Source organism: Equus quagga, chromosome 16, assembly GCF_021613505.1.
Source record: "Equus quagga isolate Etosha38 chromosome 16, UCLA_HA_Equagga_1.0, whole genome shotgun sequence".
Lineage (NCBI taxonomy): Eukaryota > Metazoa > Chordata > Mammalia > Perissodactyla > Equidae > Equus > Equus quagga.
In genome coordinates this window covers 26,937,183-26,964,526 of record NC_060282.1, presented here as the reverse complement: position 1 = coordinate 26,964,526, position 27,344 = coordinate 26,937,183, and the positions used below count along the sequence as shown (strand labels likewise).

At 35.8% G+C, this 27,344-nt stretch overlaps 1 protein-coding gene across 1 annotated transcript in view; it reads right to left on the bottom strand.

Annotated features, from left to right (window-relative positions):
- Positions 1 to 27,344, bottom strand: part of CSMD3 (CUB and Sushi multiple domains 3) — a 1,175,747-nt gene that overhangs the window by 387,157 nt on the left and 761,246 nt on the right. The window contains exons 15-17 of the mRNA XM_046642300.1: positions 24,146 to 24,472; positions 20,886 to 21,080; positions 3,102 to 3,240 (exon numbers count right to left, since the gene is read on the bottom strand). Coding sequence (XP_046498256.1) covers positions 3,102 to 3,240; positions 20,886 to 21,080; positions 24,146 to 24,472 — 661 coding nt within the window. The remainder of the gene's footprint in view (positions 1 to 3,101; positions 3,241 to 20,885; positions 21,081 to 24,145; positions 24,473 to 27,344) is intronic.

Below are 27,344 nucleotides of genomic sequence, written 5' to 3'. Positions count from 1 at the left end.
AGGGCAACTCTGTCGACAGCCTGCTTAGGGCTGAAAGATATCAGGTATTATTTATTTATTTAATGATGGTTAATGACTCCCATTAGCAATCCAAGGAATGCTTTTCAACATAACAATGCACTTTGTGTTAATGAACAAACTAATTTTCTAGTGATATTATTTTATGCTTATGTAGTGTTTTTAAATTGAATATAAGAAAACAAAAAAAAATGCTATTTTAAAAGTTTGTGGCAGTTGGGAAGTAGAGAAAGGATGAATTTTTCTTAGGAGAACACTGACCTTTGATATTAGGAAATTTTTTTTTTTTTTGAAAGATTGGCACCTGAGCTAACATCTGTTGCCAATCTCCTTTGTTTCTGTTTTTTTTTCTTCTTCTCAGAGCCCTCCAGTTCACAGCTGTATATTCTAGTTGTAGATCCTCCTGGCTTTGCTATGTGGGACGCTGCCTTAAGCATGACTTGATGAGTGATACTATGTCCGTACCCAGGATCCGAACCTGCAAAACCCTGGGCCTCCCAGAGGGAGTGCGCAAGCCTAACTACTTGGCCACAGGGTTGGCCCCTGGTCTTAGAAAAAAAAAAAATCTTAATTTGCATTTTGGAAGGAAAGGCAAAATCCATCCCCATTCCCATCCCCCAAAGTCACCCAGTTGGGAGCTCAGAGAAACAAATAAATTGCTTCACATAATAAAGTAACAGGTATTTTGAGCCTTGACATGCTATATACTGGAGGGGGCCCTAGGGAGTGGGAAATAAGGGTTGAAGATCCTGGATATGGAGAAGACTAGAGATGGAGAAGGGGTTGGGATAAGTGAGGGAACTGGAGAGATACGAGCCACCATTCCTATGATGGGAATTATCAGGAAAATTTTAAGACAATGAAGGTTTATTTAATCTTAAATTATTCTGGATTGTGCAATAATCCTCTTTGGTTATCACTTGTTATAAAGTTTTTGTGAGAATAAAGGAAAGTGACACAAATAAGGAGCAGAGTAAGGATTTGAGAGGGGGCAGCAGCCTCGGTATCACACAAGCAAGATGCCTGTGAGAGCAGGAATTCAGAGCCAGAAGTGAACAAAAGCAGCCCAGGAATTCTCTGAAAATTTAAGGAGGGCCTAGCCTTCCCTCTGTATGTTGGATGGGGCTCAAATCTTTTTATTTATATATTGAAAAATGATGACTAGTGAGAACTATATGGGTGATAGATGTTATGAACCGTGTAAATATGATAACAGTTTCAATTATTTTAACATCATAATTCTTGATACAAAATAATGTTAAGTCCAAAACAGAAAATACTAAAATCATGTACTTAAACCTATAATATATGCATTTATTTAAAATATGAGATCAATTATCATGTACTGATAAGTATGCTAACCCTTCAAATGTGATTCTCTAAATTTAACAAATCAAAAATATATAATAAATCTGTCTCATTTGACATGAATCAATATAATTTTTTAGTTATTCAATGATATGATCAATGATATTGTGTTATATTATATATTCCAAACCAAACAGAATTCTGTGTAATAAAGTAAGTTTGGTTAATTCAAGTCCCACATTCATGGAACAATGTTATTTGACAAAGATTTGATTCTGAAAGAGTAAGATTCTTTTCAAGCTTCTCTAAAATTGTTATGGCAACATAGGCTATGTCAATCGCTGAACTAAGAATATGATTTTAACATCACAACAAAAGACTCTGCCAAATTATTCTAAATAAAAACTTTTTTTAATGTGTAGCTCATTGTTATGGGTTGAACTGTTTCTCCCTAAAATTCATATGTTGAAATCCTAACCCTCAGGACCTCAGAATGCAACTGTATCTGGTGAAAGTTCCTTTAAAGAGGTAATTAAGATAAAATGAGATCATCCAGGTGGATCCCAATCTAATATGACTGGTGTCCCTATAAGAAGAGAAAATTAGAAACCAGATAAACACAAAGGGAAGACCATGTGAAGAAACAGGGAGAAGAGACCCATCTACAATCCAAGGACTCAGGCGTCAGAAGAAATAAACTGTCGACATCTAGATCTCGGACTTCTAGCTTCTAGAGCTATGAGGAAATAAATTTCTGTTATTTAAGCACTTAGACTGTGGTACTTTGTTATGGCAGCCCTAGCAAACTGATACAGTCATAGTAAAGTTGTGTAGGTCATAGTAAGTTAGGATGATTTCATATGAAATGTTTCATACTTTACATCTGTCAAAATAGAATCTGTTTTCTTCTCAAATTTTAAAACTAACATGGATAGATTAACCCAGTGAAGGACCTTTTGAGTTAGGGAAGGATTTTGTTACGTTTGTAAGATTCAATCATCAGAGCATAATTCTACTGTATTTATATATTTTTATATTTACCATGTGAATACAGTGCTTACAGACATTCCTTTTTTTTTTTTTAAGAAAGGGTTTGGGAGATGAGAGGAGTCAACGATATAATTGGGAAATTATATAGATACTTCTCTTTGGATTTGTGAATAGTGATCCAGTCACAGACCTGACGTTTCATTCTTTTAACTCTTTAATAGTTAGTATTATAATCTTTCACGATATAGGTTATTTGATCAGTAATACTAATTTTCTTAGGGAAAAAACTCAACTGGCCAATCATTAAGACACATTAATTTGACACAGCCATTTTTCTAAAGGACTTGTAAGTGTAGGTACGTGGGTAGTGTGTGTAAGTGTCTTAGGTTGCAATACGGTATCGATTCGAATGTGTTTACAGTAGCTTTATCTCTTGAAATCCAGCAAAATAGAATTCACAGGCCCTTCAAAATATAAGACAATTAAATTCATTAAGTTAAAGGTCGCATGTTTATATCTCAGTATTGTACATATATATATATATAAAGCAAAAACAAGGTTCATCTTGCTTATCTCAATAGTAATGATACAGCATTAAACAAATAGAAAATTAACTTTAAAACAGGCTGAAAGGTTAAAAGGGGGAAAACAGTCTGAAGAATTCAAGGCACAACAAGTGACTATTGCAATAAAATTATACATTGATTTGGAAAATAAAATGCAGAATGTCAACAACTCTTTCAGATAGTCTTTCTTTTTAAAGGTAGAAAAATATTTGCAGAGACCTTTCAAATGTAATTTTGATAGAGTGTCCGGGTTCAGCTTCAATCACCCACTCACAATTCAAAGAGTCTTTATAGTATCCTGGCCATCCTGGCGAGAGAATCAATCCACTGGGGGCTGAAAAATGGCCACCGCAGGGAGCTGAAAAATAAAATCAGAGAACAAGTAAGAACATAACTTTTAGAACAAGTTGCAGAAATTATTCTTAGTACTACATATAATTTTTTAAATGTCTATATGTACTTATAAAATATTAGTTAATAACGTTTTTGAAAGTAAAAGTGTTGGGGCTGGCCCCATGGTGCTGCGGTTAAGTGCACACATTCTGCTTTGGCGGCCTGGGGTTCGCTGGTTCGAATCCTGGGTGCGGACATGGCACTGCTTGGCAAGCTATGCTGTGGCAGGCGTCCCACATATAAAGTAGAGGAAGATGGGCACGGATGTTAGCTCAGGGCCAGTCTTCCTTAGCAAAAAGAGGAGGATTGGCAGCAGTTAGCTCAGGGCTAATCTTCCTCAAAAAAAAAAAAAGAAAGAAAGAAAGAAAGTAAAAGTGCATCTAGTCCTTTTATTATTGGATAATTATTTTCCCAAAAAAAGTAAATTACTTTTTGAAATATGGCATAGCTACACACTCAGTATATCAGAAAAACTGATCAGCCTCAAGTCTCCTAATAAAACTCCTAAATACCTTCTTGTGTTTCCATCATCTTCTTCATCTTCAAAGCTCAAAGAAAAATGTAAGTTGCTATTTTTAGTTTCTCTGTCTTTCATTTTCCGATTTACATTATCAAATACTGCTAATTCATGCTACACACTGTCTAAAACTTTGATCGTCCTTTTTCGAGAGTCCCTACTACAATTCAGTCCTTTGTTGATTCAGCTTCCTCCCTGATTTCCCATCAGCTAATTTCTTGCTTCAGTCCAGCTGTTAGAATAATGTACTTCAAACTAGTTTCACCATACCATTCCCTTTCCTAGGATGTGTTTGATCTTTTTTTCCTTTAACATCAGATTCAAATCCTCAGCTTCTCATTTCAAGTATTTAATCTTCTGCTTTTCCCTAAACTCACACACAATTGAAACCACACTGATAACATTATAATTCCAGTAAGTTCTGATTAGATCTTTTAGTGTAAGCACCTCATTCTGGGAATGAACAAACCAAGTTCAGAGAAGAGTAAATTGCCAAAGTTGACAAGGCTTAAAAGTGTCAAAGTACTTTCAAGTCAGTTTTTATAAAACAGGACCTCAAAATCAGTCTTCTCCCATAATTTCCTGTATTGGTAAATGAAACCTCCCATGGAGTTGCTTAAGCCAGAAAGCTGGAAGCAGTCATCTTCCATATTTCCATTATCCTTACCATTTACTGCCATTTCCAATCCATCCTTAAGCTCATTCTTCTTTCTCCATCTCTACAGCTCCACATTAGTTTAAATTACCATAATCTCATCCCTGGAGTAAATCTTCCTAACTGGTCTCTTCATCCACAGTAACTCTCCTTCATGCTAGAGCTAGAATTATTTTTTTTTTTAGTGGGGAAGATTGTCGCTCAGCTAATATCTGTGCTAATCTTCCTCTATTTTGTATGTGGGATGCCACCGCAGCATGGTGTAATGAGCAGTGTTTAGGACCGCACCTGGGATCAAAACCTGCAAACCCTGGGCCAATGAGGCAGAGTGGGCAAACTTCCACCATGCCACTGGGCCAGCCCCCTAGAGTGATTTTTTTTAAACCATAAATCTGACCATGCCAACAATGTCTTCTTTCTGTGTTGACCAAGAAGGCCCTGCAGGATCTGTCTGTTGCTTACTCTGTAGACTCGACTCTAATCTTCTCCCCTTCACTCTGCAGCCCAACTATATTAGCCTGCTTTATCCCTTCAGGAAATACATACAGAAAATAAATGGAACAGAGTAATTGAATTATTGAAAATTATCTTCAAAGAAAAAAAAGCTGGTATACTATATCAGTTTTTGAATAAATTAGAGACTATTCCCAATGACTTACCATGTTATAGTTTTATTTTCTTTACATCTTTCTATTTAAACTCTACCCCATGTGTTTATATTTTTTGTTATTATTTATGTGTTTCTTTCTGTTTTACCTTATGGAATTTCTAAAAGCTACTGCTCCGGACACTATTTTTACTCTTTTTCATTCTTCAAATAATTTGATATAACCCAAATAAAATAGGAAATATTTATAAATTGACCTACGAGTCAAGCATTACTATAAAATGTCCACTTGAGAAAAATATTTTCTATGAGAAATTGTCAAAATTTGTTATTTTTAAGAGAAAAAACTTTCATATAAAACTAAATTTTCTTTGTTAGTAGAATATAATTTTGTTTCCTAAAAAGCTTTCAAAGGAGACCATTTTCACGAGGATTATTTACTCTTCCTTGTTATGATGACTCATAATTAGATTTCCTGTAGGGTTATTATATATTTCAAAAATAAAATTATGTGTATAATAGTCACTTAAATTACCATACATTAAAAGACAGAGTAAAGTATTTTAGTGAGAGAAGGTCCTGGAAATACGGAGAGTTTCCGACAGAAACCCTTAGTATGTCGTCCACTCATATTGTTCTAGGAAAGTATTTGTGCTCTTCAGTCTGATAATCATTAAAAGAGGTAGCCAGTCATAAAATTAACAATTGAATACTGGGCCATAACGGATTAAAAAGTACCCAGAAGCATTTCAGCTGGTCGCTCCGTCCAAAGTGTGAGGGAGGCAGAGTTAGGAGGGGGCTGTAAAGCCTGTAAAGCAAAGGAGGAACATGAAGATGTGGCTACTGTTTGTTTCCTGAAAGGACTTTCCTGAATAGCGACCCTGCTGAAAAGTGAGTCTTCTCTTAGTTAACTTATGACGTATTCTGAAGTAGCTTTTTCCTCTTACATATATGGTTAAAATTCTCCAAAATTATTATGCTAATAGTATGGGAACAGACTCCTCCAGAGGGTGTGCAACCTAAGAGAAGAGAGAGATGCTCAGTGCAGCTCATGAGGTCAGGAAAACCCTCTTGATCACAGTGACTAGCAGGCCCATGGCAGGAAGATGGGCACAAGGAGCAGCCATGGTGTAGCAACAGCAGCAGAGTATGGAGTGGACGAAACGCAGGAAAAAATAAGGGGAGACCAAGTATAGAGAAAACATTCAGGAGAAAAAGTAAAACCAGATGTAGCAATCTGCCCAAAGCAGAAAGCAGTATAGAATATAAGGTGAAAAAAGGGGCTTTGGAACAAAGAACTAACAATAGTATTAATAACAAAGATTTGAATTTGTAAAGAGAAATTTAACTGTAATATGAATAGCAATACAAACAGAAAGGCAGGAAGTTAGTTGTCCAAAGCTTATAATTTTGCTATATATACGTATGCTTATATTATTGAATTAATAATTTCCCTGAAGTAGATTCACTTTTATTTTAACTTAAATGACTTCTTTAGACTTGCCCTAAGCAAAAGGATCCATGAAATCATAGCTTTTATGTGCTAGTTATATTTTCTCCAAAATACCTAAAAATAAATATGTAGCTAATGAAATTTAAGAAATGCCTTCACATTTAACACTAAAATAAGCTTGTGTACCTCCAGATGTTAACGTACTATGGTTTAAGAAAGACTTCTGTAAAAGATAATAACTAACCTTGACTGAACTAGGGAGACTTGGAATATACAGAAAGCAGAGAGGAGATCAAGAACATAACGAGGTATTTTCAAAGTCACATTCATTCATTCGTCATTTACTCATTCATATTTTAGTCATTCGACAATTATGTGTTAGGTATGTGCCTGTGTGGTATTTGTACTACTTCTGCCAACTAACATTTACTGAATGTTTCCTATGTGCCAGACACTGTGTAAGAAGTCCCTTGGATTATTTTATATAATGCTCTATATAATCCAGCCACATATGTATTATCATCATAGATAAAAACATTGATGCATAGAGAATTTAAATAATTTGCATCTAGCAAGCAAGGATTTGAACAGAGGTAATTTGACTCTAGAAAATTCTTTCCAAATATCATTAAGATGCTCTCTTTCCTCACAGTGCCCATGTGCAAAAGACAGAAATATAAACAAAAAGTAATAATCATAAGTTCTATAAAAAAGGTATGTCCATGGGAAAAGGGGTCTGGAAGATGGGACAATTTCTACAATTAAGGCTTCATGGAAGAGATTCTGTTTAATTTGAGTCTTTAAGATGAGTCAGAGTTTACTAGAAGGAAAAGAGAGAGAGGATATTGTAAATGGAAGCAAGAGCACATGCAAAAGAGTAGAGGTTGAATTAGCAGTGTTTTTGAGTAACGCCAGTGCCTTTTTAGGGAACCAAGAAGTGATGGGAGACGAAGGAAGAAGAGTAGAAAAGGATCTGGTATGCTATATTAAGGAAAGTGAACCATAGGCAATTGAAAAATTGTAGACAAAGGATACGTATACATACCTAGGTGAAGAAGAAGACTTTCATTTAAATGGAAGTTGCATGTAAAATGGACTAGGGGCAGTGCACCTGGAGTTGGTGAGATCAACTAGGGGACTGTTACAATTATCTAGGAAAGGCATAATCAGATTCTGAAATACAGTGGTAAAAAAGGAGGGGCTGAATATGAGAGATATTTAGGAGACAGACTGAAAAGCATTTATTGCTTACATGCACCGAATGAGCAAGATGAAGGAGTCTAAGCTGGTGATTGGGCCCCTGGCCTGTACAACAGGATGGATGGTGATTCCATTCTCCAAAATGAGGAAGACAAAACAGGAAGGAGTTTTATGTAAAAAATAATGAGATTCGGTGCTGAGGCTAAAAGGTCTGTGAAATATCACAAAAAAAAAATAGAAAATAGAATCTGGAGCTCTTGGCTATATTAGGTGTCGTTTTCAACACAGGCTGACATTAAAGCTTCAATGTAGGCAGAAGATAAAGATGAATACTTAGAGGAAAAACATAAAAGATGGGGGGCTGGCTTGGTGGCACAGCAGTTAAGTTCTCACGTTCCGCTTCGGCGGCCCTGGGTTCACCAGTTTGGATCTCGGGTGCAGACCTATACACCGCTAGTCAAGCCATGCCATGGCAAGCGTCCCACATATAAAGTAGAGGAAGATGGGCACAGATGTTAGCTCAGGGCCAGTCTTCCTCAGCAAAAAAGAGGAGGATTGGTGGCAGATGTTAGCTCAGGGCTCATCTTCCTCAAAAACAAAACCATAGAAGATGGTTTAATATGCAACTCTTTGAAAGAAAATATTTTATTTTAATAAAATTAAGTAGATATTGACCAATACCCATTATATCACTATAGTGGGCAAAGGCTGGGATGGATTATTTCTGTTTGGGTTTTCCTCTCTCCTGTGTGAATTAGGATATTGTCTCTGGTAAAATAAATAAATACCTAGGTTTTAGTTGCTTAACAGAATAGTTTATTTCTCACTTGACCAAAATGGCCTTCAGCTTGACTAAACTTTAGACAGGCTTCTTCAAGACGCTAGATCTCTCACCTAACTTCCTCTAGTACTTTTCCACTAGCTCATCCAAGCCCTTAAGAACTTTCCCTCTTGGGGCTAGCCCGGTGGCACAGCAGTTAAGTTCACACATTCTGCTTCTCAGGGGCCCGGGGTTCACTGGTCCGGATCCCGGATGCGGACGTGGCACCACTCGGCACGCCATGCTGTGGGAGGCGTCCCATATATAAAGTAGAGGAAGATGGGCACAGATGTTAGCTCAGGGCCAGGCTTCCCTCAGCAAAAAAAAGAGGAGGACTGGCAGTAGTTAACTCTGGGCTAATCTTCCTCAAAAAGAAAAAGAAAAGAACCTTCCTTCAGTGCAGTTGAGTTTAATCTCTCTTCCCTATCGTAACAGCCTGGAATAAAGACTTGCCTTTTGAACGCTGTCTGATAAAATTTTTCTTTGACACACTCATGTAACAGTACAAGGAAGTAAACCTATTGGCAGAATAGCCTTCCTTCTCATAGTCTCTCAAGACCCAGGATAACAAAGCCTTGGCCATTTTCATCATGTGACTCACTAGGTTGCCTTGGGGATCATTTGCATTTCACCTGGTAGGAAAGGAAACAGAGCATGGAGGGCCACTCTGTGTATGCTTTTTATGGACCATGGCTTGGAAGTTATTTACCTTACTTCTGCCTACTCACGTGGCCATACCTAACTGCGAAGGAGGCTGTGAAATGGTCTCTCAGTGCGTAGCTATTTCCCTCCTACAACTCTGTATAGTGAATGGGGTAGCGCAGCTGAAAGGGAAGCCGTGAGCCATTTCTGTCACACTAACTAAGACAGTCATAATGCTTTCCAGTTTTAGAGTGTCTTTTAAATACATTACTTAATTTGATTCTTTTAATAATCTTGTAGCATAAAAAATGCTGATTTCTTTCTTATGCCAGTTTTGCAGATGAAGAAAAAATCATGAAACATATGACTTGATGAGAAACACAGATCTAGGTAGTGGTAGAGATAAGATTCACATTCAAATCTTTAAATTTCAAGTTAGGAACTACTTCCATGATAGATATATTGCATTAATTTTCCAAGAGAGACATTTATTTAAGCATATCTTATTTTCTTTAACATAGGTTTAGTGAGGACAGAAATGGAAGATTTAGGGGAACAGAATATTCAACCCAAAGATTTTTAATATAAATTTGAGATTCTAAACACCTCATTTTAAGTACTTCCCTAATATTAATTTATTCATTATTCACGTACTCACTAACTGAATAAGCACTTGTGTAGTTTCTGCTATATACAAGATACTATGATAGGTGCTGAAATTAAAAAAAAGAAAACTATATGACATTACATCTGCCCTCAGGAGACATAGAATTTCTACAAGGAAGACAGGCTCAGCTAACGTGCAATATAAGTATATGCTTGAGCTGAGTAGGCAGTCTGGAAACAGAGGGCAGGGACAGGTAACACCCCAGGAGCACTAGGAAAGAGTTCTTGAAGGAGATTTTGTCAGAGGTGGGTTTATATTAAAAAACAAATAGAAGATGGGGGAGGGGGACAGAAAGAGCAAAGACAGGAAGTGAGAAATACTAATGTGTATGAGGGAAAGTCAAGTAGTTCTTTGTTTCTGAAGCTTATAGTTAGTGGAGAAACAAAGTAGAGGACCTTTTGGTTTTATGCAGAGGTTACTGCTTTCGAAGAATTTCAAATCTTAGTGGGTACCTAGAGAACTTGTTAAAATGCATATTCCCAGAATGCACTTTTAGTAGTTATAAAGTGAACCCAGAAATCTGCATTGTTAACAAGACCCTCACGCCCACCCCAATCCCTCAGGTCATTTTATTTCTGTTGGCCCACAGACCACACTGGCAAAATTTACGAGGATATGGCTGGTCAGTAGCTCCAAGAGTCTCCTGGATAATCTCTCAGGTTCCTGGGATAAAGGGGTGATTTGGAGCTGTTAGTGAAATATAGATTGTTGCCTCTAATCCTCCCTTTTTAAACAGAGCATGAATGATAAATATAAAGTAGAATATAGTTCATTTATCCAGTTTTATTTTTCTAAGACCTGAAGAAAGTATGTTATAAATAATTTGAGTTGGGGTACTGACTCATTTCTGTGTTACCTTAAGTACAATGTACAAATTCAAAATATCCAGTATGTTTCAAGACCTGTATGAAAGAGTCTAAAGTGCTTCAGACTGTAGTCAGATAAAATTCTCTTGAATAAAAATGCTAAGGAATTCTAGTGTTCCACAGCAGGAGATGTTCTTTCATCTCAGAAGTGGCACTTAGGTGCTCAGAAGGGAGTTGGGAACCAGAAAGAGCTAGGTTTAGATTGCAGGGGTTTGGCTATAAGTGAATTTAAAAAGAGAACATTCTAACACTTGGTCTGATAGACAGCCTTTCTGCCAACCTCTGCATGATAAAGTCTAGATGCCACAGCAGAGATTATCACACAATGATGGTTCCATTTCTTTCCCTATTTTATTTTATTTTTTTAAGTATAATTTATGGTTATAAGTGTGGTAAGTAACCACCAGCTCTCTCTAACCTCAGCACACTGGATGATGTTTCAAAGAAAGTTATGGGAAGCAAGTTGGATCTGTATCTAGGATAAAAAGAGGAAAAACAAGAACTAAAGGGCCAGGATTGCAGAGAAGCAATCACAGCTCTGGACCTCCTTCCATTTCCATAAACCCTTACTCTCTCTCCCCACACCTAGCTCCAAAGAGATTAGGAGCAAAACCTTGCAGTTTGCTACTAAATCGTTTCCCCTATGTTAGTCCTCCAGGAGACCTGGAATTTAATACTACTTAAATATGTAACTAAAAGAGGGGTTTATTTTTAGATATAAATATGTTTACATGTGTGAACACACATTCTCTCTTTGAGGACCACAAATAAATTCTGATACATGCATCAAATTGTTACTCTAATTGCTCCCTCAAAAGAACTCCCTCCAAAGAGAATGCAGTATCTGTGAATGAGAAGGATTTCCTTTCCTTTTGAGGCTAATTGATATTCAAGAGAAAACCCCTTATCCTCAAAGGGAAAGTTCATCAGACATGCAAGTCCAGTTTTGCCTCCAAACAGTTCTCTAGGGACTTCAGTCCCATCCTATTCACTCAAGGAATGCTCTCAGATATTCCCTTAGGGAATAGGAAGGAGCGTGAGCCATAGTTACGCAGGGAGTTCTCAGTGGAGGGCAAGGAAGTTCTTGCTTCACTGAGCATTTTACGGAACATTCTGAAATTGGTGGAACAAAACCAGAAATTGATTTCTTTTCTTTTTCTTCCCTAATTACTGTGTTTTTCCCCCTAATCACTGCCTTTTTCCCCCTAATTACTGCCTAATTACTCCCTAATATGCACTGCCAAATCTCCCTCTCCTTAAAGAAATGATGGGCAGATCCTTTAACTTTCTCATCACTATCGGTATTAAAAAACTTCGTCCAGTTCAATTTAAAACTCTTACCTTAATCCCTCCACCCATCCACCCAAGGTGCATCTTTGAGCAATGGCCAGAGAGATGGGGAGAAGTGTGCTAATGGAAGACCAGCATTTGTTGATTCATTCTTCCATTCACTTTAGCACTTGTAGCAGAGACGATGTTGTCTCCTCATTCTCAACTTGTCTCCTTCCTCTTCCTTTTAGTTCCTTTTTCCTGTGATGTGTTAGGGCTAGGATGAGGTAGATCATGTTGTCATAGTCCTCTCCTGGCTTTCACTGTTTCCCTCACTAACTCTGATTGGTCCCTGATGCCTTCCATTTGTCAGATATGGAAAACGTTTGTTCTCCGTGAGGAGACTGAATGAGTTCTTTGGAAGGGCCAAGAGTTGGGGAGCGTCGTCTTCCTGCATAATTCCTTGATATAGGAAAAACTCAACTTTTCCAGACACCACCCTTCTCCCATCCCTGGAAGTACATGCTATGGTCTCTGGTTGTTGGGTTTCCTTCACCTGATGGCCAAGCCCAGGCACCTTCTTTGGTATTCATTTGATGCACAGGGAACTCACCTCATTGACTTGCCAAATTATTTGAACTAGACAGCTCTCTCTCTTCAATCTGCCAGCTCTTGCCAATTTTCTTTCTCTTGCTCAATCAGTATAGAAGGCAGAGCAGCAAGCATACTGTATAATCAGATATCCACCCGGGGATTCTAGTTTCTTTTTTTCACAAGCAACTCCATTCTCTGTGAGGGATTCTTTCAGAGCTCTTCCCCTCAACTTGGTTTGAAGAGAAGGAGATTGGCAACCTCCTTCCCTTAGGGAGATAAATGGAAAGCTGAACAACTTTTGATTCCAACTGTTACAGGTAGATAGATAGATGATAGACACATAGAAAGATTTCTCAATCTTCCTTACTTTCCTTTTGTTGCTTGTATAAGTTGGGAGTGGGATAGCTGAGGTTATGATTGAGCGAGATGAGTCAGAATCCACTTAATAAGCCATGTAGTGGGTTTTGGGACCTCAATTTTTTTATGGAGGAAGATATTGAAGCTTTTTTCTCCTTAGCTTGGGGTCTCAGTTGCCAATTCCAAAGCAACAAGAAAATTCGCCTCTATAGCTTATTGGTCATGCATTTTGCTCCTATTCTTTTCTTGTCATGGAGGCCCCAATGATATTATATCCAAAATCATTATGAGTTTCCACAAGGAAGGGGCAACTTTTCTGTCAGTTAGTCTTAACTCAGCATCTTGATTAAACCAACAGCTTTGAGCCAATACCATTCACCTGACTCTTCCAATGTATTTCATTAAATGTAATCCTCTTTATCTATAAAGCAGTCCAGTGAATGTATTACATCCTAATTATATTCAAGAACATGACCATGTAATCCAGAAAGCCAATATTCCATTTCCATTTTTGTTGAGGGGATTGCTTTAGATCAAAGAGGTCACTGCTAGCTACAGAGCAAAGGGCATGGGAGAGCCAGGTAAAAAGGAGGAAAGAAGCAGATAGCATAAACGCATCAGAGCCTCTGAGTCCCAGAGGAGAAATGACTATAAGAAACTAATCTGTGGACACAGGAGACCTAAACAATAAACCACTTCTACAGAATTGAATAGGAGCAAGGGCAGAAACAGCGAGATCAGTTAGGAGGCTGTTGCAGTAATCAAGGCCAGAGATAATGGTTGCTGGGAGCAGGATGACAGCAGTGGAGGAAGTAAGAAGTAGATGGGTTTTGAATATATTTCAGAGGTAGAGTTAATGGGTTTGTCTGATGGATTGTGTATGACTATGATAAAAAGAAAGGAGTCGGGAATTATTCCAACAGTTTTGGCCTGAATTACTGGAAGAATGGGGCGCTATTAATGATGGTGGAGAAAGTCTGTGACGGTAGCAGATTTGGAGTGACAAAGGGAGCAGATCGGATCAGCTTTGGACAGGTTAAGGTTGAGATGCCTATTAAACATCCAAGTGGAGATGTTGAGTAGGAAGTTGAATATATGAGTCTGGACTTCAGGACACAGAACTAGGCTGGAGATGCAAATTTGAGAGATGTCCACACATAGATGTATTTAAAGTTGGAGACTGGATGAAAATTACCAATAGAATAAGCGGAAATAAAGAGGAGAAAATATCGAAGACTTAACTCCAAAACACACACAAATACAGATCACAGAGATGAAGAAAAACCAGAAAGAGACTAAAATGAACCTGAGTAGTATATTTAATAAAATAAAATTTAATAAAGTACACAATTTTTAGACTTGTTTTACTTATTTTTCCATGAATAGTTAAATAATATTATAACTTTAAACTACTAAGGAACATCTGATTTCAAAAAGTAAATGGAATGCATTTCAGATTTTATAACAAAATAATGAATACATTTTAAGCCAACTCTCGTTTTTGGTCTGCAAATAAATCCTTCTCATCTTTCAGTCTACATGAGTATAGTTCAGTAGCATTTCTTTTTAAAAAAAATGACATTCAACAATGAATAATAAATCTTCATACCCAGGAACAGTTTCCTTCTGTGACTGCGACAGAGATAGGAGACTTAATTTATGTCCAACTGTCTTGCTTTTTAAAACAGAAAACTCTAGATGACTTAGTGTTCACTGCTTGACACTTAGGAAGAGAACTTTCTTGTTTTATTCTAAGTCTCACGGCATGGTATCTCTTTCAAGTTCTTTTGGGATTCGTTGACTGGTTTATTACTGGCAAATACAGAAGCAGGCATTTATAAAGTAGAAGTGCAACTCAGAGAGTAGCTTGAAAAGAGATGTCAAAAACTTTCTCTCTCTCTCTTTTTTTCCCCCAAACCAATGCATAATTTCTTATAAAGCAGTGGAGAATTGTATCTACCAAGCTTCCAAGGAGATAGAATCTCAACTGAAAACTATTAGAATGGGATGAACTAAATTTTCCTAGGGGTGGAGTACAGTAGAGTGAGTAGGTCTTGTGTTAATCTGAGGCTTAAATATGGAGGAGAGTGGCTGCATAAATGTGAACAAGGACGTGGGACTGAGACAGGGAAAATAGGAAGGGAGAGAACAGCTTAGTGATGACAGGACTGTGTGTGTAAGCATGAGAGAAAAAATGATGATGACGATGATGATGATATGATGATGATGATTTTTACATGTAACAGCTGCCTTGAATGGAAGACGGAGAAGAGGTGGCCTAGGAAGATATTTGGAAAGCTTTCTGTTTACTGCACTGTATAAAACTTTTGCATCCCAACTCTTAAAGACAAACAAAGTTAAAGTCTCTATTATTTATTAATGCTTCTTGAATAACTTTGGTATATTTTTTGAGTCTGCCTGAATCAAACCATACCACATTAGCAGCTAAATTATTAGAAAAACCGTAGTGCCAAATGGTGAAAAAGAATTAGACATGAGCATAAATGCAAAGTCAAAAGGACATTGTAGAGACTACTCTTAGATTGAAATGACAATCTGAGGGAGAATGCACAATTCAGGATACAATGTTCTAGCTAGACTCTAGGTGCTAGAAGATTGGACTTGAGCAGTGTCACACACGTTACACAAATTCACAAAAAAAAGAGGAACTCAATAAATTTTTTCATAAAAGAACTATCTGTAATATGGTTCTTGGGTAAGTTCAAAGGACATCCAATTTCTTGAGACATTGGGATGCTCTATCAAAAGGGAGACAGGTTGGTATATGGCTTCTGACCTGCTCATTGGCCTAGGATAATCCCCAAGGGATTGGTTGCCACTGTTGGATTTCCAATTAAAGTGATGTTAGTAACCACTAGTTCAAGCCATTTTCCTCCTGAAAAATTTTCTTTTCTAATGTGCAGGAAGGGACTGTTACGGGCTAATGGGAACACTGTTGTCAACTGTCAATATCATTCTTATATTATTTATTATTACTGTAGTTGTTGTTAAACAGAGAAATGTTTATCTGCAACTATGTCTCTATAAAAACTGCGAAATCACAACTCTTCCTTAGGAGGGTAGTCTGTTTTATTCAACCCACCTAATTCATTTCTGTTACTGCTTTGCTCCTGGAAGCATCTGAGATATGACTCCTGATCTGCAGCACTGGGCATTAGGCTATTTGTAGACTCAGATTCATCAAAACTTCCATCTAATGGCACTCAGCCTCACCATGCTGGAGGACATAAATATCGAGATGAATTCGAGCTGAGTGCAAATGATGGAATGACATGTTCCGGACATGTGGTAAACTCATAGGAATGGTTAAAGGCACACACTCTCCAAGAAAAGGTTTAAATAGATGAGAGGACCAGAAGCATGTAACAAGTTCATGGCAGAATGGCCTTATAGGCAATTTACCAAATAACCCTCAATCCCTACTACAAAGGGTCTCATGAATCTGGTGAAGCAAATCAAAGCTGAGAAAAATGAGTTAATTATGGCTGTGCTTAAGAAAGAAGGTCACAGACAAAATAGACTTTAAATTAAAAATGGTAAAAAGAGATAGTGAAGAAAGAAGGCTAAATAATGAGGCTCAGATCATCTGAAGTATGGACAATAAGGCCAGTATGTCTCAGCCCTTTGGAGTTGGCCCTTGGATAGGCAGAATATAGATGGGCAGAGACTAGGGGGTTTCCCAAAACTCAGTAAGTAAACTTCTCTGAGTGGTTCAGATATTAGACCTTAAAATTTGCCTACTATACGTCAGTATTGGTCATAAGGAAAATTGGTCATAAGGAAAATGCTGGTGACTAAAACCCCTCCGGGATTCTGCTGTGTCAGAAAAAGATTCCAGGATTTGAGGGTCAGGGATGGCTCTAGTTTGCATTACTTGGTGAAATAAAAGAAATACAGTTGCCCACAATTCCCTTGAAAAAAATCATTAAATAAAAGCATCATCTTACCCAAGTTTCAGGAGATACAGACACACACACAGGTGAAGAGAGAAACAAATCCAAATGCAGTTATCTCATGCCCCATTCTCCTCCTTTCCAAACTTCCTAGCACGTAGGCTGGTGGAAGGGACTTTTAAGGACATGATCCAAGTGAGCCTGGCAATGCCCTTCGAGTCCCCTGAAAGGAATTTTGGTCATATTATGTGAAAAGAAAAGCATGTGGAAAGAAGGAATTCCAAAGAGGAAGTTTCTCATGAGAAAACTGCAATTCCTGAGGGCTGAATTTAGTGCCCAACAGGGTGCTTGGGCTGTGTGGAACAGAAAAATAAATGAATGTGAGGGCAGCAGGGTCATGAGGGGACCACAGGGCAAGAAAGGGAGAGTGTTTATGCAACTGCAATGAGTGGGAAACTGGTGGAGAGAGAGAAAAAAAGAGCTTTTTTGGAAAGCTTTCTGGGTGGCACACCATAAAAATCCCTGTTTCAGCCCATTAAAGGAGACCTATGATATCCATCTACACTATTCTTCGTGGCTTCCGAATGTGTCTTTGAAGGAGACACCATGCAGAGACTGGCCCTAGATAAAGCCAGTTATATCCAGGCTACAGTGTAGGTGTCGGTGAAGGAGTCATTGATTGTCACTAAATTGAGTGAGGCTCACAGTGGTAGAATTCAAAGTGCATGATTTCAATGCTGATTATAGTAATTAACGAATTTTGTTTTCCATTAGCAAAATTGAATGATCACAAGACTTTCAAAAGCATCTAATCTTTCTTCCTCATGAGGAAATTTGATCAATCCATTCTCGAGAAAGAGGTTCAAGTTTTCACAAAGAGAGCCTAAATCTATCCTTAGTTAATGCACCAGTGCTGAACTTCAGGTCAGTGAATGAAATGCATAACCCAATTCTGTTCAACAATTGTATTTAAGCTATCTGAAATGAATCTAAGTTCAACTGTGGAACAGAACTGCAACACATTATGATCTCATTTCTCCCTTTTGGTCTGAACAATCCTTATTCAAGGACCATGGGAGATAAAAAGTTTCCTTTACCTTTTCTCAAAGATTTTGCACATTTTTAAGGTTGAAGACTGGTTAACATGGGTGGATCCCTAATTTGCCTATATGCCTAAACTTCTAGACAATTGCGATAGAAGGGAGTTGGGGGGAGAAGGCAATCTTTAAGTGGGTTGAAGCCTGGATTTTCTTATCAAAACATTTTATACTGACTTCCCTTGTTCTATAAAGTCTGATTAAGAGAAATACCTTTCTACTTTCTAATTTTAACATACAGCAATCCATACACAGAAGCAACTTTTAACAAAGTACTTGATTTTGGAATGTTTTGTGTGAAGACAATGAAATATAACTGGAAAGTTATTTGTACTAACTAGAATATATATTCATATTTCATCTATATAAAATGTTTAATATGATTATACTAAAAAGTTTTAGCTAAATTATTAAGCATATACAGGAGGCTGTGATAGTGCCCTAAAAGATAAACTGTAATAAATAATAAACAGAACTTTTCTGTCAAAATGTGGAAGGTATAAAGAATGAAGAAGATAGGCAAAGTGGGCTCCCAGACACAGTTCTTTGTGTAAGTGGCAGTGGCTTTATGGCAGCTTAGGGGATGGAAGAGGGAGGGAAATGATTAAAAAATAAATAAAAAGCTTAGGAAAAGAAAAAATTAGCTTCCCTCAGCTAGTCTCAGGCTTTTGTTGTTAATATCTAAATAGAATTGAGGCAAAACTAAAGAAAATCTTTACAAATCTTAACTAGAGTCTAAGAAATCAAACCCACCAGAGTTAGTTACAGGGCATTTGACAGTAGTCTACTTTATTGCATGGAAACTGGTTCAAAACATGGCCAGGGATATGGCAGGTAACTTGGGGAGCATCATGGTAAGACTGCTTCCAGCTCAGTCTCATTCTGCCTTCCCTGGATCCAACGTTATACTTTGGTGATGTTCCCACCTTGGTGTTGGATCCAGAAATTGGCAGGCGAGCCAACTGCATGTAAGTTCACTCACAGATGCAGGAAAAACTTCATCAAGTTCTTTTTAGGATGTCTGGAGGGCCTCTTGTCCTGTGCCAAATTAGACTCCCGAATATTTTGTTTTACTTATTTTTAAAAGTAAATGTCATTCATTTTTCACAAAGAAAAATTTCACTAAAATTGCTCTTTCTAAGCAGCGATTCAAAAAGTGATTTGTTGATGTCAACGTAATTATTTTTACCTCCCCACATGCAGTTAGGCACCAAGCAGCTCCTCAACCGACACCCTAATTGGGCAAGTGAGGCTCCAACAAGATAACAATTACCTGGAGGTGGTCTCTGTGTCTGTCACTGGAACTGTAAGCAACTCCCAGTGCAGAGGAGGGAGAGGCTCAGATCATATCACCTTTGAGCTCAAGTGACTTCCCATTGGCCACAGGATAATCTGAATCTGTTTAGCATTGTTTACAAAGCATTTCCTGCTTTGCACCCCTCTGGTCATTCATCAAACCCTGTCCCTCAATCCTAAACTCCAGTCAGACTGAACCAGTGCTGTTTCTTCCACCTGAAACAAAATTTCTCTCATCTCCTACTTTTCCTTCAAATACTGAGGTAGGCTTTCCTGACTGATTCCCCAAGTCTGAGTCAGGAACTACAGTGAAAAGAATGAATGAGCTCAGGGACAAAGTATGATGGAAAAAATTGAACACTGCTTTCCATTCTTCCCTTTTTATTTCAGTCCTTTTTTGTGCAACTCTATTATGTTTTTTAAACATAATAGCATAGTTATAACCATTGCCAGGGATGTTTGAAAAGGAACACTGAAGTCATCCAGTTCGGCCCCTGAGAAAGCAATTAGAAGAGGAGGGAGGTGCTAAGTGAAGGGGTAACGGGAAAACAATTGCATGGTCTGGATTAGTTCATCATGAGACATTATGCAAACGTTCAACTCAGTGAAACTCAGCATTTATAGGTAACGTCTGTATTATTTAAATGGGCTATGCTTCCAAAAAGTATATATTAAGTATTCTCAATTTATCAGCTAGAAATTGAGAAAACAAAGGTTCCATTGTCAGTTTGGGCACAGGTAAGAAGAAAATCAGGAAAGCAAGAAAAACAAGAAACCATTTAAAATGATCGCCTAATCATTACATGATGATCTGTTAAAGGGTGTTTCATGGTTTCAGTTCATCTAATTCTTAGTAAAAGTTCTTCTATATATTTTTTAATAAAATAGATATGTAACTTTAGGCACTAGAGTGGCAGAAGAAAAGCAGAGTTCAGAAGGTTAATTTCTAACTGTGGCAATTCTAAATAAAGTGCCCCACCAATACACACACATTCCTATAGATTCTAAGTTGATACACTATATACTTGATATATTTTAATTTTAAGAATGATTGTCCTTCCTTCTTACCAATATAATTTGTGACTTTATGTAACAGCATATATTCAAAGATAGATACTTCCAAACATTTTATATATATTATACGCATATATATTGTACTGAACTTTCTTGACTACATTTTATTGGGCAAATCAAAACTGAAAAAAAGTTGTTCAGAACTATGCCTACAAAAATTATACATTTTAAATAATGGCTGCTTCAGCACAATTTTATTTACTGCAATTAATAATAAACACATTTTTCAAAATTAAGTTAAAATACTAAAAAAAAATCGATGGAAACCATAAAGTGTATTAAACTATAACTATGAAGTATACTAAAGAGAATTTGCATATGCAACCAATATTTACTGTTTATTAATGTGTATCTTTTAATAAGAGCTCTTTTTAAAGGGAGCTTCTAAAAGGTTTCTAAAATATTATTTTCACATAAAAAATTAAAAGTGTAATTGCTTAAATATACATGTCTAATGTATAATACTAAATAATATTTTAAGATAAAGATTACAGCAGTCCTGGTAAAACAATGCATTTCCTGTTGTGGTTTCTAGTGCATAAAGATGATGGGGTTATATTTTTCACTGACCATTGCACTTACCTCCACATCTTGGAATTGGTCCACTCCACATTACTTTTCCATCCATAAGAATACACGTAATTGTTTCTGTTCCCTGGGTTTTAATAAATCCTTCTTCACAAATAACTGAAATCGAACTTCCTAATTGAAAGTTGTCCCCAAACCGCCGTGCATTGATTGGTATTCCAGGATCAGGACATTCATTATGTCCAAACGCTTGAGAACAGCAAACAAACAAAAAGATAAACAAGCATTATGAGAGACCCTTGCGTATTTGGAGTGAGAAAAAGTGATTTTCAAAAAGCTTATGTTTATTTCTAGAAAAGTCTTTACTTATTTAAAAAAAAATTGGAAGCTCTCCTCTGACGATAACTGATTGCCTGTGACATGTAACAGATGTGACTGTTTTAAAATATGAATTATACTGTAAGATTACAAGATTTCAAAATGGAATTGTTTCTGCTTATTTCTGGAGACCATTAGGTTTAGTCTATGCAAAAATGGCCAGTAACAGCTAGTCAGAATTCCGATTAATACGAACACAGAGCAGGCTTATTATATCCCATTGCAAACTTTTCTTGTGATTCACTGTTTGGAATGGAGAGATAATCTCGTTGTGAGTATTAAAGTGAAATGTTTTAATCTAGTATGAAAGTCTTACAATTTCTTTATAATTTTCAATAGATCGTCTGTTTCTGCTGTCTAGGAAAAGGGAAGGGAGCTAACGTTTTTGCAATTACTAAGTTCTAGGCATTGTGATAGGAGCTTTAGAAATGTTACTATCTCATTTAACATTTACAACAGCCTGATGAGCAAATTATGGCCATTCACTCTCAAGAGTAATGTGAGATTCAGAAAAAGTTAAGTAGCTTGCCTCAGGTCATAGAGACAACATTGAAATGTTTCCCCAGGTCTAGCTTTTAATTTTTTCTCAACAACATATTGTATCTTGGATTATTTGTTTCATGTCTCTCTAGAGAATGTGAATTCTTCAGTTCAGGGCCACTATATAATTTTACCTTGTGTCTCCCACGGCGTATATTTAGCCCAGTCCTAGAAAGTAGCAGATATGTAGTAACAATGCGCTTACTTGAATTTCTCATAGATTATAGATTACATGAACCCTACAAATTTTTCTCTTTATTCAACTGGATGACCAAATATGCACTACAAATGTTTAAATTAGTAAAGTATAAATGGAATATCTGAAGCAGCAAAGTCTAAAAATGTAAAACATTTTATGAGGTATTTACAAGTTAATATTTTTATATTCATACTGCATGAGTACATCATGAGTTATTTTAAATTTTCTTACTAATCCCCACTTTGACATTGTCTATAAATTATATAATTTTATTATCCATTCTCCTCATTTTTAAGTTAAAAACTACCTCATTAAATATTAAGGTAAATTCTAAAATAGATAAAATATATTTTGTAGGTAAAACTACTTCTAATCACTGTTTTCTGTTGTGCTTTTAAAACTTCAATTTTGATTAAACCTAGTTGCTCCTACATATAATGCCTGTGATATTTTTTCAGAAAAAAAAGAATTTCAATAGTAAGCATTAAATATAAAAATTTGCGTATGGTGCATTAAATTATTTACTAGAGAAACAGAAAAGGAACAAGGAGGCATATTTCCATAATACCTTGAAGGTACCATAAACATCAAAGTTAAAAATATTGTGCATTTAAAACCAAATAAAAATTGTAAATAGATAAGTGCATATATGTATCTATCTTTTACATATATTTGAAATATTTTAAAAAGGACTTTCAGGTAAAATAACCATTTTATACAGCAAGTCTCTATGACACCTGTCAAAGCTAAGCTGACTTTAATGACGTGCAATTACATGTTGACAACTTATTAGTGACAGTATTCAGCACTAGTGACACTGAAAAGACAATAATAACTGCATTTTGTCACTAACTGCCAAAGCTCAGCATTGAACGAGCAGGGGCAGGGGTGAGCGGTGCAATTCTTTTTTAAAGAGCAGGAAACTAAATCCTCTTGTTAATGATGCAAATATTAACTCATCAAGTCGAACAAAATCTGACAGCATGTGGTAGTTTCAAGGAAAAACAATACAAATCGCTGGTATCCTATGGCTTCGTGTAGAACATCGGCAAGCAGGAGCACTAGTATGTAAGCATATTAACCTACTAAGATATTTTCTCCTCTATGTGATTCATCTTTTTGCTATCTTTATGCATGCTTTTTGGCAGAAAACTAATATTCATCCTTTTGAAATACAAAAAATGAGTGATAGACAATAGCTAAATAACCTCAAAGAAATCGCAAATCTAGAGCAATAAAAAGACACAATGATATAATATGTCAAGGTAACACAAGTAAACAATAATAATGTTTATCAAGATTTATTAGGTACCATATAGTCTATACTAAATCATTTATATGCATCACCTAATTTACTCCTTACAGAGACCCAATATGATTTTACCAATTAGGACACTGAGCCTCAGTTATTAAACTCAAAAATGTAGCAAATTGTATAGTTTTACTTTAGACCTAAGATTCTCAATCACTAAGATATTTTTCCCCCATGGAGGCTTTGCTAAGTCAGCTCAGTTGTCTGCTGCTCCTAAATTACCGATTTCCTTCTTTGTGATGCTTCTGTAGCCTTGTGAATTTTGTCTTTGGATTTATAACTCTGTGCTGTCATTATTTGTTTAAAGTCCTCTATTGGTTTATGAACATCTTGAAGGAAAGATGCATCTCCCTTATGTTTGCATACCAATAATGAAGCAAGGTATGTGATGTATCGTACGTTTGAGCTTATGCTTATAAGATTTAATAGAATAAGCTAACATATTGGCCAATATAATAATATTTGAAACATATTCCCTTATTACCAGGCCTCTCACAAACAAAGAGAAATGACACAATGGGGAGTAAAATATGGTTGGAAACCCAGGACTAAATGACCGTTCCTGATACAATTATGTACAGTCATGTGTTGCCTAACAACAGGGACATCCTAGGAGAAATGTGTTCTTAGGCGACTTCGTCATTGTGCGAACACGATAGTGTGCTTACACAACCTAGATGGTATAGCCTACAACACACCTAGCTATATGTCCTAATCTTATGGGACAACCTTCTTATATGCAGTCTGTTGCTGACCAAAATATTATTTAGCACATGACTGTGTATGACTTGTCTAAGTTTCCTTATCTATGGAACAAGAGAGTTTGCATGGTTCTTTTCTGGCTCTACTTTGTAGAAATATGTTATATGGAAAAAATAACCTTACTGTTATAAGTGATGTTAAAGCCACGTCCTGACATTGAGTGGTCAGCTTGAAATTCCAATCGCAGTATATGACTATTACTAGTAAGATGAGAAGGCACCTCAGCCCCAGTAAAGGTTCCAAGAATTGGGGAGTCTGGAGAGTCACCATCTTTAATGGCAAGGAAGTCAAACTGGGATTCCAGATCAAAGTCATTAAAGGACAGGTGTATCCGACTTCCTGGATCAGAGATTATTGTCCAGATGCAGTTTAAATTATTTCCATACCCTTCTGGGTAATCAGGAGAAAGGACTGTTCCCATTGGTGCAGTAAAGTTAGAGAGGCAAGGAACTGTTAAAATAAGAAGATTATAAAATACAATAAATTTTCAAAAGTAATATTTTACCTTATTTTGCCACATTCTACAATTATAGTAATCAGTTAGCAGTTTCAGAAAATAATATTAAACAATGTAAATTATCTTATAAAACACACAAAAATGTTACCATTTTCACATATTAGAAAAGGCAACTGGTACTCTGGATGCCTGTATGCTTAAATATTCACAAAACATAATTGGAATAAATAACAGCAATTTATTTTGATATTTATCATGTTCGTGTTAAAGTGCTGTGCAAAGCTTTTGTTTCAGTGCTTAAAAAAGAATATTGGAGAAATATTTAGAGATTTCCATAGAAAATAATAATGCTCATAAAATGACTGAAGAAAAAAAATACTTTGTGGATATTAACAGAACCGGGATGATGTAGCCCAGAGAAAACTTGGAGTGAGGGTGGTGACAAGGTGAGTTTCATTGCTACCATGGCCACGGGATGCTCTGATAGTTTAGGAAACAGATAAGGAGATGAGCTAAATTTTATAATAGCCGCCACTAGTAGCTAACACTGGAAAAACAATTAAACTCTCACATTAGACTAAAATGAAGTTTTTTTCCTCTTCCAGTTTTATTTTTTTTTAACTTTTAAAAACATCTGACTTAAAAGTTCACATAAAACATTTAGAAAGCAGAAGAAAGATAAAGAAACAGAAAAGTAAATGATCTACCACACAGAGGAAATCATAGTTAAAATAACGATGCATTTTCTTCTGGTGGTTTCTATTATATATTTTTAATAAAATTGAATTCACACTATTTTGCACCAAATTTTATTTACACAAGGTATAAACTTTAAGCCTCAAAATATTTCGCTAAATTTCTGCCTAGAAAAATTGTATTAACTTATACTGAAATATAACAAAACACATTAAAGAGTACAACATACCCAACATCATAAAATATTGTGATTTTTTTACTTTTCTTATTTGGTAAGAAAATGGCATCTCATTATATTAATTTGCAGTTCTTTGCTTACTAGTGAAGTTGAAGATTTCTCATATGTTTCTTAGATCTCTGTATTTTCTCTCTTTCTGGAATTATCTGCTGATCACTTAAGATTATCAATTTTTAGTTTACAGTATTCATATAATATCACAATTCATAAACATTCATACATTATTTTGCTAATAATATTTTAGTATAAATAATTTGTTTTGAGTATTAAAAATTGTAATGTGTTTTTTATTTTTTACTTTGCTTTTAAGTTTAGATCTTTTATTAACATTCAGAAATTAGACCAATATCTATCTATCTACACGAATATAAGGAAAAATATACAGTTTTATCTACACATATATGTAGAATATATAAAATGTCAAATAATTATACTTTTATGATTATATAATTTACATGTAATTATAATATACATATACATTTATATATATAATTCTTATTGTTTTTTATACATACTTTATAATAATTTCTTTTTCTGTGTGGAATGATGTTAGAGTTAAAACCAGAGCTTGGAAACTGACAGCCATTATTGGGTTGAATCCAGATTGCAAATGTGTGATTTTTTTCTTATGCCCCCACAAAAAAGTTGAAATCCCATTTTTAACACATCATCTTTCACATTTGAGGAGAAAAACATATGGAGTTCTAGCTGCTCTTGAAAAATCACTGCACCCAGTTCCCTATCACTTCCATAATAGGTGCACCCATGCTTCGTCCTGTTCATTCCTCATGCTTTTACCCGCCTGCATCCTGCAATCATTTGATTCTATAATCCTTGATCTAAATTAACGGTCAGAAAACTTTTTCTGTAAAGGGACAGAGAGTAAATGCTTTGGCTTTACAAGCCACGTGGTCTCTTTTGCAACTTCTTACTTGTCCACTGTAACAGGAAAGCAGCCATGGACAATAGATAAATGAAAGTACATGGTTATGTTCCAAGAAAACTTTATTTACAAAACTAGGCTTCAGGCTAGATTTTCCCCACAGAATTTAGTTTGCCAGTCTCTAAAATGATCTCCACCTGGGTAAACGGCTGACCAAACTCTGCCATGCTAATTTCCCCCAACGGCTAGATAGGTAGATGTCTATATAACATTCTAAACACTTAATTATATTAGATGAAGTTTTTATGTAACTTCCTTTCACCCAGTGTTATATTTCTGTGGGTATCATGATAATTTTATGGTAATAACAATATTATGCTTTCTTATCCACATAAGTACTTTGCTTTTAAAAAATTCTCATATCTATTCTTGCTTGTTTTTTTACCTAGCTTTATATCAGTACAGTAGGTCAAGCTCCCAAAGAAAGTTAGGATTTTTGTTGAAATTTCAAAGCAATTTGTATATAACTCATATATTTAATATAATGTCTTCTCATTCAGGAACATGGCATCAATCTCTATTTTTTTCTCATTAAATTTTCTTTTCTCAACAAGTTTATAATTTTCTATGAGTTATTTGGATTTATGTAAGGATTATTTCCATGTATTTTATAACTTTATTTTTCCGAATAAATTCTTTCAATTACACTTTCAAATTAGCTATTGTTGGTATATAATGGAACTATTAATTGCTACATATTTATCATATATCAGGATGCAAGACTGAATTCTTTTTAAAATAGTAAAAAGTGTTCTTAGGATTTTCAAGAGTTTTAAAATTTGTTTTCATCAGCATTATTTTAAATATTTTATTAAATGCATTTTAACACCTTAAAATGACAAAAATATTTTCATTTTTGATGTGATATATTAATAGGTTCTCCAATATTATATCAACAATGTTTCTTTGGAGGAACACTTAGAACTAAAGATCTTCAAGTAAAATCTTTGAAGTATTATTAAACTTTTTAGATGATGCTGACAGAATC